The sequence below is a fragment of the Oryza glaberrima genome, chromosome 5 (genome assembly GCF_000147395.1).
Source record: "Oryza glaberrima chromosome 5, OglaRS2, whole genome shotgun sequence".
NCBI lineage: Eukaryota > Viridiplantae > Streptophyta > Magnoliopsida > Poales > Poaceae > Oryza > Oryza glaberrima.
The window spans coordinates 21,546,692-21,563,295 of NC_068330.1; the positions used below are offsets into that span (position 1 = coordinate 21,546,692).

The 16,604-nt window shown below is 40.5% G+C and overlaps 2 protein-coding genes across 4 annotated transcripts; one reads left to right on the plus strand and one right to left on the minus strand.

The window, feature by feature from the left end:
- Positions 1–670: 670 nt before the first annotated feature.
- LOC127772560 (putative glycine-rich cell wall structural protein 1) lies at positions 671–1,490 on the minus strand. The gene has a single exon (XM_052298495.1). It carries the CDS (start codon positions 1,488–1,490, stop codon positions 903–905), a length of 588 nt encoding a protein of 195 aa, XP_052154455.1. The 3' UTR covers positions 671–902.
- Positions 1,491–4,715: 3,225 nt separating this feature from the next.
- On the plus strand, positions 4,716–16,351 carry LOC127774045 (DNA mismatch repair protein MSH5). Of its 3 annotated transcripts, XM_052300315.1 has the most exons (34): positions 4,716–5,067; positions 5,617–5,648; positions 5,740–5,834; positions 6,028–6,108; positions 6,181–6,253; positions 6,820–6,883; positions 7,481–7,632; positions 7,870–7,971; positions 8,046–8,073; positions 8,148–8,179; positions 8,265–8,322; positions 8,423–8,509; positions 9,043–9,102; positions 9,320–9,421; positions 9,562–9,606; positions 10,637–10,714; positions 11,374–11,424; positions 11,499–11,580; positions 11,907–11,980; positions 12,048–12,144; positions 12,706–12,802; positions 12,895–12,984; positions 13,102–13,166; positions 13,252–13,310; positions 13,402–13,478; positions 13,714–13,800; positions 13,880–13,941; positions 14,037–14,098; positions 14,898–14,951; positions 15,056–15,138; positions 15,232–15,263; positions 15,342–15,365; positions 15,657–15,772; positions 15,851–16,350. In XM_052300315.1, exons 1-34 carry the CDS (start codon positions 5,017–5,019, stop codon positions 15,929–15,931), a joined length of 2,433 nt encoding a protein of 810 aa, XP_052156275.1. In that variant the 5' UTR covers positions 4,716–5,016; the 3' UTR covers positions 15,932–16,350. The 3 variants fall into 3 exon arrangements, with proteins under 3 accessions (XP_052156275.1, XP_052156276.1, XP_052156277.1); XM_052300316.1 differs by lacking the exon at positions 9,320–9,421 and having other exon boundaries at positions 15,851–16,351; XM_052300317.1 differs by lacking the exon at positions 5,617–5,648.
- Positions 16,352–16,604: the final 253 nt, after the last annotated feature.

The following is a 16,604-nucleotide window of genomic DNA, read 5'->3' on the forward strand; positions in this document are numbered from 1 at the left end:
CCACAAAGCTAGTATTTTTTATCGCGGAATCGCCTGTACAACTGCGCTACCGCCGGGTGATAGATTAGTCGTCCGTTTCATTCTCTCTCTCTTCAATTCTTTCTCTTTCATGCATGAATTTAATGATATAAAATTTTTTGGAGAGTAGCACTATTGTACCTTCTTAGAGCATCCTTAATGTATATATGGAGGTCATACCAATCTTAAGGTGTATCACATTCCCACCTTGATTGTTATTTAAGAGATAAAACAAGCAACAGTGTTTGATGCCAATTTTCACCATAGGATGGGTCCTACGAGAAAAAATTACCACACATCACTACAACAGTGAAGCTTGTAGATATAAACCATAACATGGTGAAAAGAAGTGAGAGAAATAACAATTTTTTTTATTTCTTGTGAATGGGCTGTAAAAGCTAAAGGCCAATTTTAAACTTAAGGGCTAGGCTATTTCTTATAAGGTTAGGCTATAAAGGTTTATGACCTCTTTTATGGTTATATTGTGGTACGTACACGATGTATGCTTTTAGCATACTTTAAAAAGTATTAGGAGGTATCGTATTTTCTATTATAAAATATGATACTTCTAAATACTCGATAACTCGAGAAACCAAAATTCTTAGAGTAAAATTTATATATCACGCACACATGCACTAATCTAACACAACGACGCACTAACAATATATATATGACCTACCGAACCACATCGACGCACTAACGATATGACCTACCCAGCCACATCCAGACCAGGCGAAAATTAAAACCACTACATGCACCGATGCATGTCGGTACACTGCCCGTGTGCATGGCAAACCTAAATACGGCGATCACACCACAATTACTGATGATTCTGCATCGGCGAGACGGCGTCGCAGCTACCGCCCGAGTCACGCAGCAGCATCCTACACGAGCCAGGCGACGACGAGGACCGAGGCTGCGGCGACTCCCACGTTCCAAACGCCGCGGCGGCCAGAGCTGCTGCCGCTGCCGCTGCCGCTGCCGCCGCCGCCACCGCCCCCCGGGACGGCGGGGATAATGGGCGGGATGAAGCGTCGGCCGGATTCAGTGCCGCCGGCGCCGCGTGAACCTGAGCCGGAGCCGCCACCTGAACCGCCACCGGAGCCGATCGAGCTGCCGCCTCCACGGGAAGAGCCACCGGAAGAGACGCCGCCGCCGCGAGAGCCGCCACCGCCGCTGAACGACGGCAGCATCTCCTCGTTGAGGTGCTCGTGCTCCTGGAGTCTCCGTCTAGCGACATGCTCGACGGGCACGGTGACGCCACCGCCACCGACGCCGCCGCCGCGGCCGATGCGAGGAACCCCGCGGCGTCCGCGGTGAACGGCCGCAGGCGCCTCGCCTTCTTCGCGACGAAGAGCCGCGGCGCCTGCGGCGGGGACTACTCGCGCCGCGCGCGCGCGGTTGGAGGTCGCCGCGAGGCCGAGGAGGACCAGCAGCAGGAGCACGCAGACGCGCCGCGTCGACAGAGCCATGCCGGGAGCGCGGGAGATTAGCGCGCGCGTGATAGGTAGCTAAACGTACTAAGCTGGCTGTGCCGTGTGCGCGGACGCGATGGCCACGCTGACGCTGTGTTGCGTGGGTATTTGTAGTCGCACGACGCGACGGCGAGAGAGGGGCGCTGGCTACCGCCGGCCGGGCCGGCGCGGAGCGCGTCCGGCGTGCGCGCCGAACGGTTGCATACTTGCAAATTGCAATGCATGCACATCGAGTTTCGGAACGAGTGGAAAACAACTCTGCGGCATGCGCACTCCATACATTTTTCCATGGCAATATTTTTACGGATCAAAATGCTACCACCTTTCGTTTCAGGTTATAAAACTTTCTAGCATTGCTTATATACATATAGATATTAATGAATCTAGTCACACATATATATCTAGATTCATTAACATATATATGAACGTGGGTAATGCTAGAAAGTCTTATAATATGAAACGGAGGAAGTATAACGAAATGTAACATTGTTAGAGGTTGCACATCCCCTTTTTGGGTTTTGAATTGAGGGCGTAAACAAAGTTTTGTAAAGCTAAAAAATATTATCAAGTTTTGACATGATTTCTTATATATTTACCAAATTTTGATTAAAAAAACTAAATGGATACACATGTTTAGCAACTTTACCAAAAAATTGATATAGTTTGAAATGGCATCAATCTGGACAACCCCTTATACTTAGTTACAGTGCACTTATACTTAGTTACAGTGCATCAAAATTAGATTTCACAATTGTTTTTTCTCTAGATTTATGATTTTTGACAAGTTTATCTTTTTTTTTATTTATGCAAAATTGGTTGTATCTATTGGTTCAAAGTTATACTTCCTCCATGTCACAATGTAAGACTTTCTAGCATTGTTCACATTCATTTAAATGTTAATGAATTCAAACACATACATATGTCTAGATTCATTAACATCTATATGTATATGGGTAATGCTAGAAAGTCTTACATTGTGAAACGGAGGGAGTATAAGATTTGAAGCTCCAAATCTATCAAAATATTAATAGGTAGTCCCAAGGTTGTTTGTAGAAACAATATTTGTAGATGTGTGCCAGCGTGCCACGAGCATGGTTTAAAATTCCATAACAAAATTTCGGTTCTATCAATCGCCCCCAACCACCCCCATATTATTTTGGCCAGAATTTTTGAATTTTCTAAAGAAGTTTGGTAATATTTTTTCAAATTTAACTAATATTTCTTATAAAAATTAAATAATCTGTTATATTGGTACCCGTTACAAAATGCCAAATACGAAAGATTGTACCCTAATGAGAACGTCTCCCGATCGGGAAATTCTGAATCGCTTTGAAGAGAATGGGCCGAAAGTTCACACATGTGCCCTAGAGGAATAAGTTCACCGTTTGATCCCTCAACTTAACAGCGAGATTTTTTTAAATCCCTCAACCACAAAACCAGAAATGTTCGCCCCTAAACTCATTCAAACCATTCGCCGGAGGTCCCTTGACAGTATTTTTGTCCAGTTTTGCTGACGTGGCATCCTAGTCAGCAAAAAAATTAAAAAAATTCCGTGGGGCCCACATGTCAGCTTCACATATCTTTGTTTACTCCTCTTCACTTTTCTTCTTCTCCTCTTTACTTTTCTCTTCACTGGCGGAGCGGCGGTGGGCGAGCACGGCAGTGGAACAGTGGCCAGCTGCGGGCGGAGCGGGCGGCGGGCAGAGCATCGGTGGGCGGGCTGCGGGCGGAGCGGACGGCAAACGAGCACGGAGCCACGGCCCACGGGTCACGAGAGGTTCGGCTGCCGGCGGCGCCGGCCAGCGACGCAAGAGAAGGGGAGGGCGTTGTCAGCGGCGAGAGGATTGTCATTTATAGGGAAAGGTCACCTTTGAGGGAAAATGCACCTATGAGGGAGAACTCACCTTCTAGGGATACCTCACCCATAAACACTGTCCTGCCTTCTGATAGTGAGGATGATAGTGATTATGTAGGAGGAGATGATTGCCCTTCTGAGGATGATGAAGAGGCTAGGGAGATAGAAAGACACTACAAAGAGTTGAAGAGGAAGATGAGAGCTGGAAAGGTTCATGAGCTAGATGAGGTTGTGTTTGAGGGGTTTAAAAGTCAGTCAGCTAGAACTGCTGGAGGTCCAGAAGATGGCAATGACACCCCATATGCAGATAGTGATGATGAAGTCTCATATGATGAGGTTGGCAGTGATGGTGAGTTTGTCAGAAGAAAGGGCAAGTTCCCAAGGTTTCAGAAGCAGCCAGGGGTTCCTGTTTTTGAGCTAGGAATGAAGTTCAGCTCTAAGCATCAGTTCAAGAAGACCATTATAAAATATGCCCTGGCTGAAAGGAAAGTGATTAATTTTATTAAAGATGATCACAAGAGGGTGAGGGCAAAGTGTGATTGGGCTAGTTGTCCTTGGGTGTGTTTGCTGTCCAAGACTACAAGAAGTGATAGTTGGCAGATTGCCACTTATGACAGTATGCATGCATGCCCACCAAGGAGGGACAGTAGACATGTTTCATCTGTTAGGATAGCAGAAAAATATGGCAAGCTCAAACAAAATACAAGCAAGCAAACGAAATCTTCATCACTCACCGATTGTGGCATCGGTAGTACCGTCGACCAGGGTTGTCCACGCTCCAGGAAATCCACCGCGCCGCCTTCGCACCACACCGGCACATCACCGCCGGCTGATAATCATAGGGCCCAGCTCACGCCGGGATGGGAGCACAACTGCTGGGATACGACGACCCCGACGACCGGTCACTTCAATAACTCGCCATCGCCTAGCCTCACCTCCTCTTGTCGCCCCCACCGCCGCCGCCGCCGCTTCCGCTGCCGCCACCGCCCTAAGCTAGGGTTTTAGCTCGAGAAGAGGAAAATGTCGCACCAATGCCTGGAAACGGCGAGGACAAAGCCTTTAACCCCGTCTATTAACTCCCCAACGGCGGACTGACCAGTGGGTCCCACAGCGTGACACGTCAGCAAAACCGGACAAAAACTGAGTCAATACTGCCGAGGGACCTTCTACGGACGGATTTAGTAATTTTAGGGGCACACATTTCTGGTATTCTAGTTTAGGGACCTTAAAAAATCTCGGTGTCAATTTGAGGGACCTCCGGTGAACTTATTCCTGCCCTAGATGATCCAACAGAGGTCGGCCGTAGAGCTGGTTCAATGCAGCCTGGCCTGCTAATCCTCGACCGCTCCTGCCCTGGAACTGGAAGAGGCTGGAAGCCTGGAACCAACAACTTCCTTCCCGTACAAGCCAGTGCCCGAGCCACGCTCCCGCCGCACTTCGCCCCTCGCCGCCTAGCTTGCTCCATCCTCCGCGCCCGCGCAGCTGCGCTCGCCGTCGCCGTCGCTGCCTAGCTTCCTCCAGCCTCCGCATCTGCGCTCTATTTGTACCGCATTCTCGGAGGAGGAGCAGGAGGTGAGGAGCCGCCGAGTAGAGGAGAGGGGGAGGCGAAGTCGGTGCTCTCGCCGGGGGTTGACGGTGGAACTCCGGGCGAGCGATCGAGCCGGCGAAATGGACGAGGAAGAGGAGGAGGAGATGTCCGAGAGGGAGGTCGACTCCCAGGTGCGTATTGGCCCGATCCTTCCGAGTTCCTCGCCTCTTATTGCGCCACACGGAGTAGATTTCTCTGCCCCCACCCCGCTGCAATCCGATCGAATCGTGTTGCCGAAACCCCAGTTCCGCGCGATGCCGGGTTCTATTTTATTTTAAACGAAAATGTCGTGTTCTAGTCTGGAATGTAGCTTAGTAGTTGTAGACATCAGCTGTACTGCTTTTACGGCACCTTCCCGAGCGTCACACATTTTCCTTTTATCTGATGCGGATGCGGCGCCATGCTCAGATTTGGTTCAGGTGATGCTTAGGAAAGGCGAATCAAACATTGCTAGTTTAGTTGATGATTTCTGTAATGTTGTTCATTGTACAAGCCTCAAACCACCTTCCGACCAGATGCACATTTTGATATGCAAATGATCTCTGTATTTCTCATGATGAGACGAATCGATGTATTGAGTTTAAGAGGAACAGCCGAACAGGTCCTATAGCTGTAGAAAATTTTGCACGTCTTTGTTCTAATGCACTGTACGTACTGAGTGTCAAAGGATTACATTTCAGGTTCATATGGCTTGTGTAATGCAAGGACGCAGGTAAAATTTTGATGCATACTTGATTTGTTGAGTCTGAGATACCACTGTTTCTCTATCTAACATTAATCCATTCTACTTTAATGATTCTCAGAGTTGGAATAGCATACTACGATTCAAGTATGCACCAGCTTTTTGTATTGGAAATCTGGGAAGACATAACTGAAGATTTTCCTTTGATTGATCTTGGTATGGTGCTCATATGACCACACTTATACCAACTAATTTCTCTATCTATATGAAATGGAAATTTACTTGTAATATAATGCATTTTTGGTAACAAACAATTTACATCATTTCCACTGTCAACTATTTTGAACACTTCGAATAGAGGAAACATGGTTATATAGCTGACAATCTGTGGTGTTTTTTGCTGTCACAGTGAAATATCAATCCAAACCGAGCACAATATACACAAGTACTAAAACAGATGAGGCACTTTTGTTGGCGTTACAACGAAATGGTTCGAACTGCAACAATTTCTTTAACGAATATCTTCAGTTCTCCTTTAATGATTTTGGTTAAAATCATTCAGATTGTAATGATGAGGCCCCTGCTGTGAAGCTCATGAAAAGCTCAACCTTCAGCTATGAGCAAGCCTGGCACAGGTTAGCAGCTCTGTTAAAGTGATACATGCGATTTCCACACCACATAATATTCTTTACCTGATTCGCAAGAATTGATAAGACTTAATACACAAATGCTAAATTGTGTCGCATGTTGCATCTGCATATGAAATCAACCACATTGATCAAGTGAGCAATCAAAGCTAAATGTGCATGGTTTGGAAACTTCTGAAGTACTACTTCCTCCGTTCCACAATGTAAAACTTTCTAGCATTGCCTAGATTCATATATATGTTAATGAATCTAGATATATATAGAAAACATATACATTGATCAATGGATAAATCTAGGTAAGGCCAAAAAGTCTTACAATATGAAACAGAGGGAGTACTCATTAACAGAGGTGTTTGGTAACTTATGTTACATACCACGATCTTGTGATGCATAGATGTTGGCCGATCCCTTTTCAATGAGGAAACCAAGAATTATCAATTCCGGGAAAAATTCATTACAAGCAACAACCTTGTAGGCTAATAGTACCTTCACCTGTCAATCATTATATTTCTGATGATGTGATAATGAAATATCATTGTGTTTGTAAATTTCAGATTAATGTACTTGAAAGTCGCAGCTATGGACGAAGGGTTAAGTGTAAAAGAAAGGATCTGTTTTGTAAGTGATTTAAGTGAGATTGCCTCTACTCGTTTGTACTTATATGTTTTAGATCATCTACATTGGCACGAGCTTAAGCATTTATGAATTATTGTTCAAACTACTGCTAAAGCCATATATTCCTTTTCTGACATTTCTTCATTGTCACATATGGCATGCACAATTTATGAATATTAGCATATTGCCCATGTGTTGCAACAGAATTTAAAAAAACAACGTCATCAACCCATTTTTCTATCACTTACATATCTCATCTCTTAATTTCTGATACACCTTTGAGCTGATAGGTGGAACCTTCGGACCCACACTCTCATTTACGGTGAAGAAAGTACATGTCCATTATGCTCAATTGCATAGTTAGAAACAGATCTTTTATCTTCATTGTAATGAGCTGTTGAGTAGCATTTTCTGTGTGAAGATCTGTTTGCATCTTCCACTGGATATCCTTTATTTGTCTCACACAAGTTGCTGTTACACTCTTTCTATTTCCTTTTCTATCACTCGCCCTTCTGGCTCAATTTTTTGTTTCTGTCACTCAGATTTGTCTTTCAAGTTTTGTTATTATGCAGTGGTAATAATTTTAGGATTTGTTTACAGCTTAATTCCATGATGGATCTTGGAAGTGACGTTCAAGTTCGTGCTGCTGGAGGTCTTCTTGCTATATTAGACAACGAGAGGCTTCTTGATACCCTTGATCAGATGGAAGGTGGAGCATCCATTGCTATTGATTCTGTGGCACAGATATCATTTTATCCTTTTATCCGTAATGATATTATACGGACTAAATGTGCTAATGTACTGATCAGCATGTTTTTGTGGTTTTACTTTGGAAACAAGTTAGAAAGCTATTTATGTAGGATTGTAGGTACTCTTCAGGGTAAAGTTATATCTTGACAATTTGTTGCGTAGTGTTCGATGCATTCTTAACAGGCTAGTATTCTCATGTTTTTGTGTATTTAGTATTGTATTCCTTGACACGCTCTCAGGGACAAGTTCCTGAAACTTGATGCAACAGCTCACGAGGCGCTACAGATTTTTCAAGTAGATAAACACCCCAGTTACATGGGAATTGGAAGGGCTAAAGAAGGGTAAGGATTTTGTCTAAACCTTGTACTTTCTCATAGCCATGGTTCTGATTTGTAATAGTAACAAAAAATTACAGGTTCTCAGTTTTTGGTATGCTCAATAAGGTAAATGAGATATTTCTCTTCTATTCTTCGTTTCTACCAGTTTACTGATTATGTTGTGGTCTTGTGGATTGTAGTGCGTCACTCCTATGGGAAAACATCTCTTGAGGTCACTTTGTTACTTTCTATAATCATGATTGCAGATTTGCAGTAAGAATGGCATTCGTCTTAACTAATTTTATGCTTCATTCCAGGACATGGTTTTTACGTCCTATAATCGATATTGATGTCATAAATAATCGCCTCAATACAGTATCCTTAATTTGTTGAATACACATTTCGCAATTTCCCCAATGCTCAATACCAAAAAGGTACCAGTAGATTTCTGAACTGTTTCTCCTAGACATGCTAGATATCATTCTTTCTTTGCTGTGAAGAAGTAATGTCTGCATTGCGTGGGACTTTGAAGTCTGTCAGAGATATTCCCCACATGCTCAAGGTGCTATTATCTTTACTCTGTATGTTACTTGTACCTCCTTTTCTTATCATTCACCATGTTATAAAAAGAGAGGTGTTCTGAAATAAAGCAAACAAATGATAGTATCTCACAGTCCTCTGTTGAAAAACAGAGGTTAAACCTGCCTTTTGTGTTGAGTATGTTGGTGTTGCTTGTGTTTTACCCTTCACATAAATGTATAAATTCTGTAGTTCTCTTTTAGTATTTGGTCATTGCTCATGGCTTTGTTTTCTTGGACTCGCACACATTGTGAGTTTTGTTCTCAATGATATATATGTTGTTGTTGTTGTACATATAAGAAGGAACAAAGCCTTGCTTTTTTTAAGTTAGCAATTATTCTATTTGAAGTAGAAGAGACTCAAGAGTAATGTTAACTGTGAAATAATTGAATCAACGGATCATGATAATTATATGCTTATCATAACATGTCATGGTTATTCTTATTCTCTTTGAGCACACATTATTCTTCTTCACAGTTTTTCTAATGTGCATAACTGACATTTTATATTTTTCAGAAGAAATTCAACTCTCCAAGTTCATTCTGTACAAGCAGTGACTGGCATGCATTTCTGAAGGTACCTACCTGTAATGATGCATATGGATCTGGCTATTACTTTATAAATGCACAATCACTTTGAATATGCTCCTGCGTTTTCCTTCTCCCACTTAGCTATTCCATATTTGAAGCTCTGCCCTAAGTGCAAGATACGAAGCACCCATACGTGCATGATTTTCTTTTCTTTCATTTCTCTTGCTGATAATATCCCTTTTCTTTCACTTCTCTTATTTCAGTGCATTTGCTCTCTTCTGCATATAAACAAGATTTTTGAAGTAGGAATATCAGAGCATTTGGCAATCAAATTACAACATATGAACATTGACTTGGTTGGAAAGGTATGCCTCCAAGTAGGGGCTATTAATTTTCATCATCACTTAAATAATAGAAATTTGGCACAATAGTGTTATTGCACATCCATGAAACCTTATTTTATAATAATGCTTTCTCCACATTCATGAAACTTTAATGTTTTCAGGCCAATTCTTCCATTACAGAAGAGCTGGATTATGTATCAGATCTGGTCAGTTGCAACACAATTGCATCTTACTTGAAATGAACAAGGAAATTCGGATATATTGTTTTGCCTTTAACTTAGGGCTTGTTCACTTTGCTACCATTTTCAACCTTACCAAGTTTTGGCATTGCCAAATTTTGGTAAGGTAGCAGTCTAAACGTGTCTCGAATAACGTACCACATTATACCATGCCAAAATTTGGTAATTTTCTAGAATCTTCTTCACATAGCTCCACACAAAAGAATTGGTAAGGCGCCAAACCTCTACCTTACCATTATTTAGCATTTGCCAAACTTTACCAAAATTCGGTAGGATTTATTTTGGCATCAAAGTGAACAGGCCTTCAGAATGTAGTGTGATAGATCATTAGATCATTGGATACAACAATACCAACAACGGAACTTTTGATTTATGTAGCCTGTGTTAGACCATATAGTGTTACTTGACTGCTTGAGCTTATTCTCCTGATAGCTTGATGAGACAATTGTTAGCAGTGAATTATACAGATGCATGTGCTCATCTCCTGGGTTTTTATCTCTAACGATGCAGCATACTGCAGTATGGAGATTATCACCATAAAGTGTGGGCCTTGACTGTGTAGTGGACTGATGCTTGATAATATTAAGAGAGCATGATTATTTGCAGGTTTATTCTTTTGAAGTATTAAGATTAAAAATTTGGCAGTGTTATGGAGGTCCTAGATGTATTCATACTGGTATTGGTAGTGAGCTACACGTTTCCATGCAAATATGCACAGTCCCGCTAGAGACCTGTTCCCATATTATTAGTTTGTCAGATGCCATGTATGCAGTTTGCCACTTTGGTATTGTCATCAATATCTTCCTGACTTAAATGGCTATTTCTGCAACTGGCAACTTTTTCCAAGGAATATTGAGCCTATGGGACTTAATGCTGATAATTCCAGATCTTTTTCACCGTAAAGGCGCATATTTATCTGGGCTTCTGTGGAGCTTTACTTAGCCCTTTTTCTTTCTCATATATGAGGTCAATGGTTGTATACATCTGTTATCCATAGGTAGTTGGTGTGATTGATGTGCAACGGGGTAAAGAAAAAGGCTACGACACACTGGTGAAAGACGGATTATGTGAGGAGGTTGGACCTTGCACTTCTTTCTTTATGCCGGAGTCATGTTCTGTTCTTGAATTACATTTTTAGGTTCTCGTTCCATGTAATTAAGCATCACTTTAAAGGTATTGTGAGGATTTGGGGGGGAGGGGGGGGGGGCAGACATCATCAGTACCAGCAACTCCTGTTTAAAGTAATATAGATTTTGCCATTATCATCCTCAGATGTTCCAGTTGTAGTTCTCACCATGGTGCTACTTTCTGCTGAGTGTATTCCCTTGTTCTCAAATGCTGTTTATCTACCAATGGTTCTACATATGAAATTTTCAAACCTGGTTATGGACTTATAGTTCAGTTGTTCACAGGGATCTAGTCATATTGGGGAGACCAGGCGCAGGTCATGGTTTGGAATTTGTACAATGCACATGTTGGGTGTGGGAGAGTGGGAGGGTGGTTGCATGCTTTCATCATTATGGTTTTCCTAGCTGTTCGTCTATAACTAATATTTAGTGCTTCGTATTAACTAGTAAATTTGAACTGTTTAGAAAAATATTCGCCAGATTATGTTTATTTTACTGCTATTAAATTATTGAACTTGTTTGGTTCTTCGAAATGTCTACATTTTCCTGTTGCTATGATCATAATTATAAAGGTTTGTCTAAATTTATTTCTCTTAATGAAAAATAGTTAGACGAACTGAGGATGGTCTATGAAGAATTGCCTGATTTTTTGGAGCAGGTAATGAATCTTCAGACCCAAAAATTAATTTGAATCCTTTATTTCATAATTTCTAATAACTTAGTTGTTTCTAGGTGTCAGCCAATGAAATTGCCTCCTTCCCTTTCTCATTTGAATGCAGAAAAGCTCCTCTAATCGTCTATGTACACCAAATAGGTATCTTTTTCCCTCATCTGTTGCATTTTCATACCGCCTTTTTCTTATTGTGCTATTTAATTTGATATTACCTACCTTTCTATATATGATTTTAGCATGGATGTAGAACCAACTATCATCACTACCACCTGAAATATACTCCCTCTGTTTTTTTATTTGACATTGATAATTGTCAAGTAAAAGAAAATAGAGGCAAAAGCTAGTTAGAAATATGTAGCTGCTAAATAATGATGGTAATGTTCAACATGCTCTTTTTGAGAAAAAAATCTTGCATCTGAACATTCGTATTCACCACTATTTATGTATTTCATGCTTGCTGTTCCCAGGATATTTAATGTGTTTTTTCGATGAGAAGATAAGTGATGCCTTGTTGATAGGACTTCCAGATTTTGAATTTGCGGTATGCGCTGTCTTATTTTTATTTTGGGTTTAAGTTTTGAGTATGTAATAATTTCCCTTTTTATCAGTTTTCTGAGGAAGGAGAGGAGAGAAGGTTCTACTATCATACTCAAAAGACGAGAGAACTTGACAATCTTCTGGGCGATATTTACCATAAAATTCTTGGTAGTTTCATTCATCGATTTGTTTACTTCTTTTTTTTTCTGTCTTGCTGATGATGAAGACAAAACCATCCTAATTTCTTCGAATGAATGTTGTGTGAACTTTTTTTTTTGGGTAGTTTTAGGGTATTTTAATAGTTTACCTTCAATGTTACAGTCCGTGAATAAAAAGGCAGCTAGTACTTTACCTACAAACAGATCCTGTCATACTCCAGTTACACCCAAAATGTTAATTGCGAAAGGATTTTTAGAATTACTCCTATACTCCAGTAATCACCATATTTTCCATAACTTGGTGAACTTTAAGAGGTAGATTGTACAGTTTTTATCAAAGTTTAGTTGGCTTTTTTCTTCTGTGCTCTATGGACTGCTTCAGTTTGGTTGCGTAAGCCCGTTGGTATGTCATCAATCTCAAATGACCTTCCGATGATATTAATGCTTCATGAAATATTAGTTACTTGTCCAAAATCATAATGTAGAATTTCTTAGAAAACACTCCCAAGTATTTATTATCACTATAGATGCAATGGATTTTTTTTACTCTAATGGGGTCATATTGATACAGACATGGAGAGAGCAATTATAAGGGATTTAGTGTGTCGTGTTTGCCAGTTTATACCTCAACTGACGAAAGCAGTAAACTTTGCAGCAGAACTTGATTGGTATGCGTGCAATTATTGTGCATATAGTGGTATTGTTCAACTTAGTTACTTCATGCTTATCTAATGTGTTCTTATTATTACCGTTACACCAGCATATTATCGTTGGCAATTGTTGCTCGCCAAAACAATTATGTGAGGCCCATCTTAACTGAGGATTCCATACTTGAGATACAGAATGGCAGGTTAGTATTTATCCACAGTATACTCTCATGTTACATCTTTGATGGGTATTACTAACAGTGTATGGTTTAGATATTTTTATCCAAAAGTTCGTAAACTTACTCCAGAATCAATTTTAGACATGCTTTGCAGGAAATGACTGTTGATACCTTCGTTCCAAATGACACTAAAATCCGCAGTTCAGGTAATTAGTTCTCGTGAAATGTATACCAACAAGTTTACACTGTAATAGTTTTGAACTTTCTGACTTAATACTATTTTTATACTAGGACGAATCAACATAATAACTGGACCTAACTACTCAGGGAAAAGCATTTACATCAAGCAGGTAATTTTGATATTGTGTATATTTCCTACTGAAGCATAAACCATTGAATTGCACGACAACGATCTAACTATGTTGGACATTTGCCTTCAAGGTGGCTTTGGTGGTTTTTCTTGCTCATATTGGAAGCTTTGTTCCTGCTGATTCTGCCATTGTTGGATTGACAGATAGGTCTGTCTATCACTTAAAAGCACACCGTCTATATGTCGCATATGGCCTATGCTACAAACTAGAAACTAGGAAACAATTGATGTGTTAATATTCTTTGACCAGATGCCAATAATGTATCGACTTGTTGAGTATGCTGAACAATGAATTAGAATCAAACATTATCTGTTATTAATACATAATAGATAATACTAGACTAACACATGGCATCCTTGACATTGCAAATAATGCTTTGCAGGATTTTCTGTGCAATGGGCAGCAAATCCATGACAAGTGAACAGTCAACTTTTATGATTGATTTACATCAAGTTGGAACAATGCTCAGGTAAGAGTTAACACGGTAATCTCAACCTAAGGTTTTGTTGCCTCATGATATTGAACATGCAGCTGAGTAAGTATTGCAGGCACGCAACATTGAGATCCCTATGCTTATTGGATGAATTCGGAAAAGGCACTCTAACAGAAGGCAAGAGTACATAAAATTTTAAATTCGCTGCCTTCCCCCTTCTAAATCCATCACCACTGTAACAGTTGGGGCTTTTCTTTTCTGATCCTTTCTAGATGGTATTGGTCTGCTTGGAGGAACTATCAGCCATTTTACAGACTACGATTGTCCTCCAAAGGTGCTAGCTTGGAAAAATGTTGCTACTGAGCATGAATGTGCTATTTTTCTCCATACTTCAATAAAAATAATACGCAGTTCTCCTGCATATTCTCGAAAAAGAAGTATAAATGTAAATGTGCTAGGGTTGCCTGCCTGATTCATACGTTATTAAACCTTTTCGTGGAGACTACTATTATTTAAACTCAAGCGGATATGTATACATCCAAGTATTGCTTGACTAGTATATTATAATTAGTTAAGACTATAGGTTTATTCAAATCATACTACTCAATCACTTAGGCTGTGTTACTCACCTCCCACGCACGCAAAATGGAGCGACACATTTTCTTATGATTAATTAAGTATTTATTATTTTTTTCTTGAAAAATGGATTAATATGATTTTCTAAAGCAACTTTCGTATAGAAACTTTTTGCAAAAAAACGCACCCGTGCGCGCGGAACACGAGGGAGGTGAGTTGGGAAAGGTGGGGGAATAACACAGCCTTAATACCCTTAAATGGTTATTTTGCTCCATACTTCTACAAATAACAATCAACTTGACATTACCTTCTCCAAACATGAGGGAATGTGGTTTTACTTCCAACCTGCATCATATATGAAAAAATCCTTGTGATGATATTATGTTTTATTGAGTAAAAGCAACAGTTATTGGCTCATTGCTCTTCTACATCTCATAAATAGCTTACTCAAACTTGGATATGCAATAACCACTTCTATTCAATAATGCTACAAGAACCGACAATTTGCAGTTTTAACATTTACCAGTGTATTATGTTGGGATATGGTACTCTTGCAGGTCCTTTTGTCAACACATCTGACACAGATTTTCACAGAAAGCTACCTGCCGCAGGTAGCAAATATCTAGTTATTACTGTGTAAAAGCAATTTATTTTATTTTTTGTTGGATCCTTTTTTACCCTGTTCATAAAAAAAATTTGACATGGAAATTTGCAGTCTGAACATATCAAATGTTATACCATGAGTGTTCTGAATCCTGATGAACAAACAGACAACGAAGATGTCATATTCCTTTATCGGTAAGTGGATATGGAAGCTGTATGTATTTCTCATACCCATTATGTCATGTTTTGTACTAATTTCTATCTTAAATTCTAATGCAAACGTTGAAGACTTGTACCTGGGCAAGCGCTCTTGAGCTTTGGTAAGCTTATGCACTACATTTATACACATGTACTCCATCTTTTCAAGTCAAATGCAACTAAAATTGATCTTCTCGCAGGACTACACTGTGCACAGCTTGCTGGTATGTTCAGAACAAACTGCGGTCAGCTGGCATTATGATAACAGCGATAAGTTACTCCGATTCTTTCCAAGGCAGACATAAACTGCTGAAATATCATGTTGATATAGTTACTGTCATTATAATTCAGTAATTGACATGTTATGCAGTAAGAGTAGCATCATTTTTACTAAAAGTTCCTTCTGTAACATGGAATGTGGATGGTTCTAGGAGATATATATAGTGGAACTAGATGGCATATTACTCCAGATTGTCCACACGAATAGGATCATCATGTTTCCAACTCTTTTACAGGTGTTCCGAGTGAAGTTGTTCAGAGAGCTGTTACTGTTTTGGGGGACATCCACTCAAAGAGACCTATAAGGCGCATGGTCTGGGAGAAGTTAGCAGCAAAGGACCAACAATACCAGGTTATTATCCGCTGGTTTTAAATGTAATATAGGCACGCGAATCTGAAAGTGATCTATTCTTTGTGTGAATAATTTCAGGATGCAGTGACTAAACTGTTGGCCTTCGACCCACACAAAGGTGATCTGGTCAACTTCTTCCAGGAAGTTTTTCTGTCCTAGCTGTAGACCAGGCTGCATGGAACCTACAAAACAAATGATGTAAAAGAGTTGCTTAAAACATGGAATTGGCAGATCATACGCGACCTGCTCCAGGAACCTACAAAACAAATGCTGAACCTCACTTGATCAGTGGCGTTGTGACATTGTGTACATATTTGCTTGGCAATGAGAAATCAAATTTTGCGTCTTTTCTGTTTGGATGAGACTTGTCATCGCCATTAAACGAATATTCTGTAGTTTCGTAACTCCTGTGTTTCATCCGACATTGCACATGACATTGTGACATGATGTGAGAAGGCAAAGGTTGTAGAATAAACTGCTTATACTAGTAGTACCTTTTTTGTGCACCGTGCTATCTTACGCTAGTAATGGTGATACACTGGGACATCTTACGACGTACCGCCTGCAAGGCTGCAACCAGTTCTTCAACTTGGATATTGCGGTTGAGAGATTCGTGCTTAGTTGATACTCCTTCACTCCCATAATATAAGAGATTTTAGGTGAATGTGACACATCCATCCAAAATCCCTTATATCAGGGGAGGGGATGAAGGGAGTACTAACCTTGTCTTCCTTGGCAACCTCAGATGAGATGGACTGATACTAGGGGTGTACAAATGGAAGGGTTGGGCTGGACTTTTGAGTTTTGATGGACACTATTAGGGTATCTACAA

Bases quoted from the DNA above. Each gene is read 5' to 3' on its own strand.
- LOC127772560 (XM_052298495.1), bottom strand. From the start codon at position 1,490: ATGGCTCTGTCGACGCGGCGCGTCTGCGTGCTCCTGCTGCTGGTCCTC.
- LOC127774045 (XM_052300315.1), top strand. From the start codon at position 5,017: ATGGACGAGGAAGAGGAGGAGGAGATGTCCGAGAGGGAGGTCGACTCC. The intron at 7,633-7,869 runs TTATCCTTTTAT...ACACGCTCTCAG, and splicing joins TCTGTGGCACAGATATCATT to GGACAAGTTCCTGAAACTTG. The intron at 9,103-9,319 runs GTACCTACCTGT...CTCTTATTTCAG, and splicing joins ACTGGCATGCATTTCTGAAG to TGCATTTGCTCTCTTCTGCA.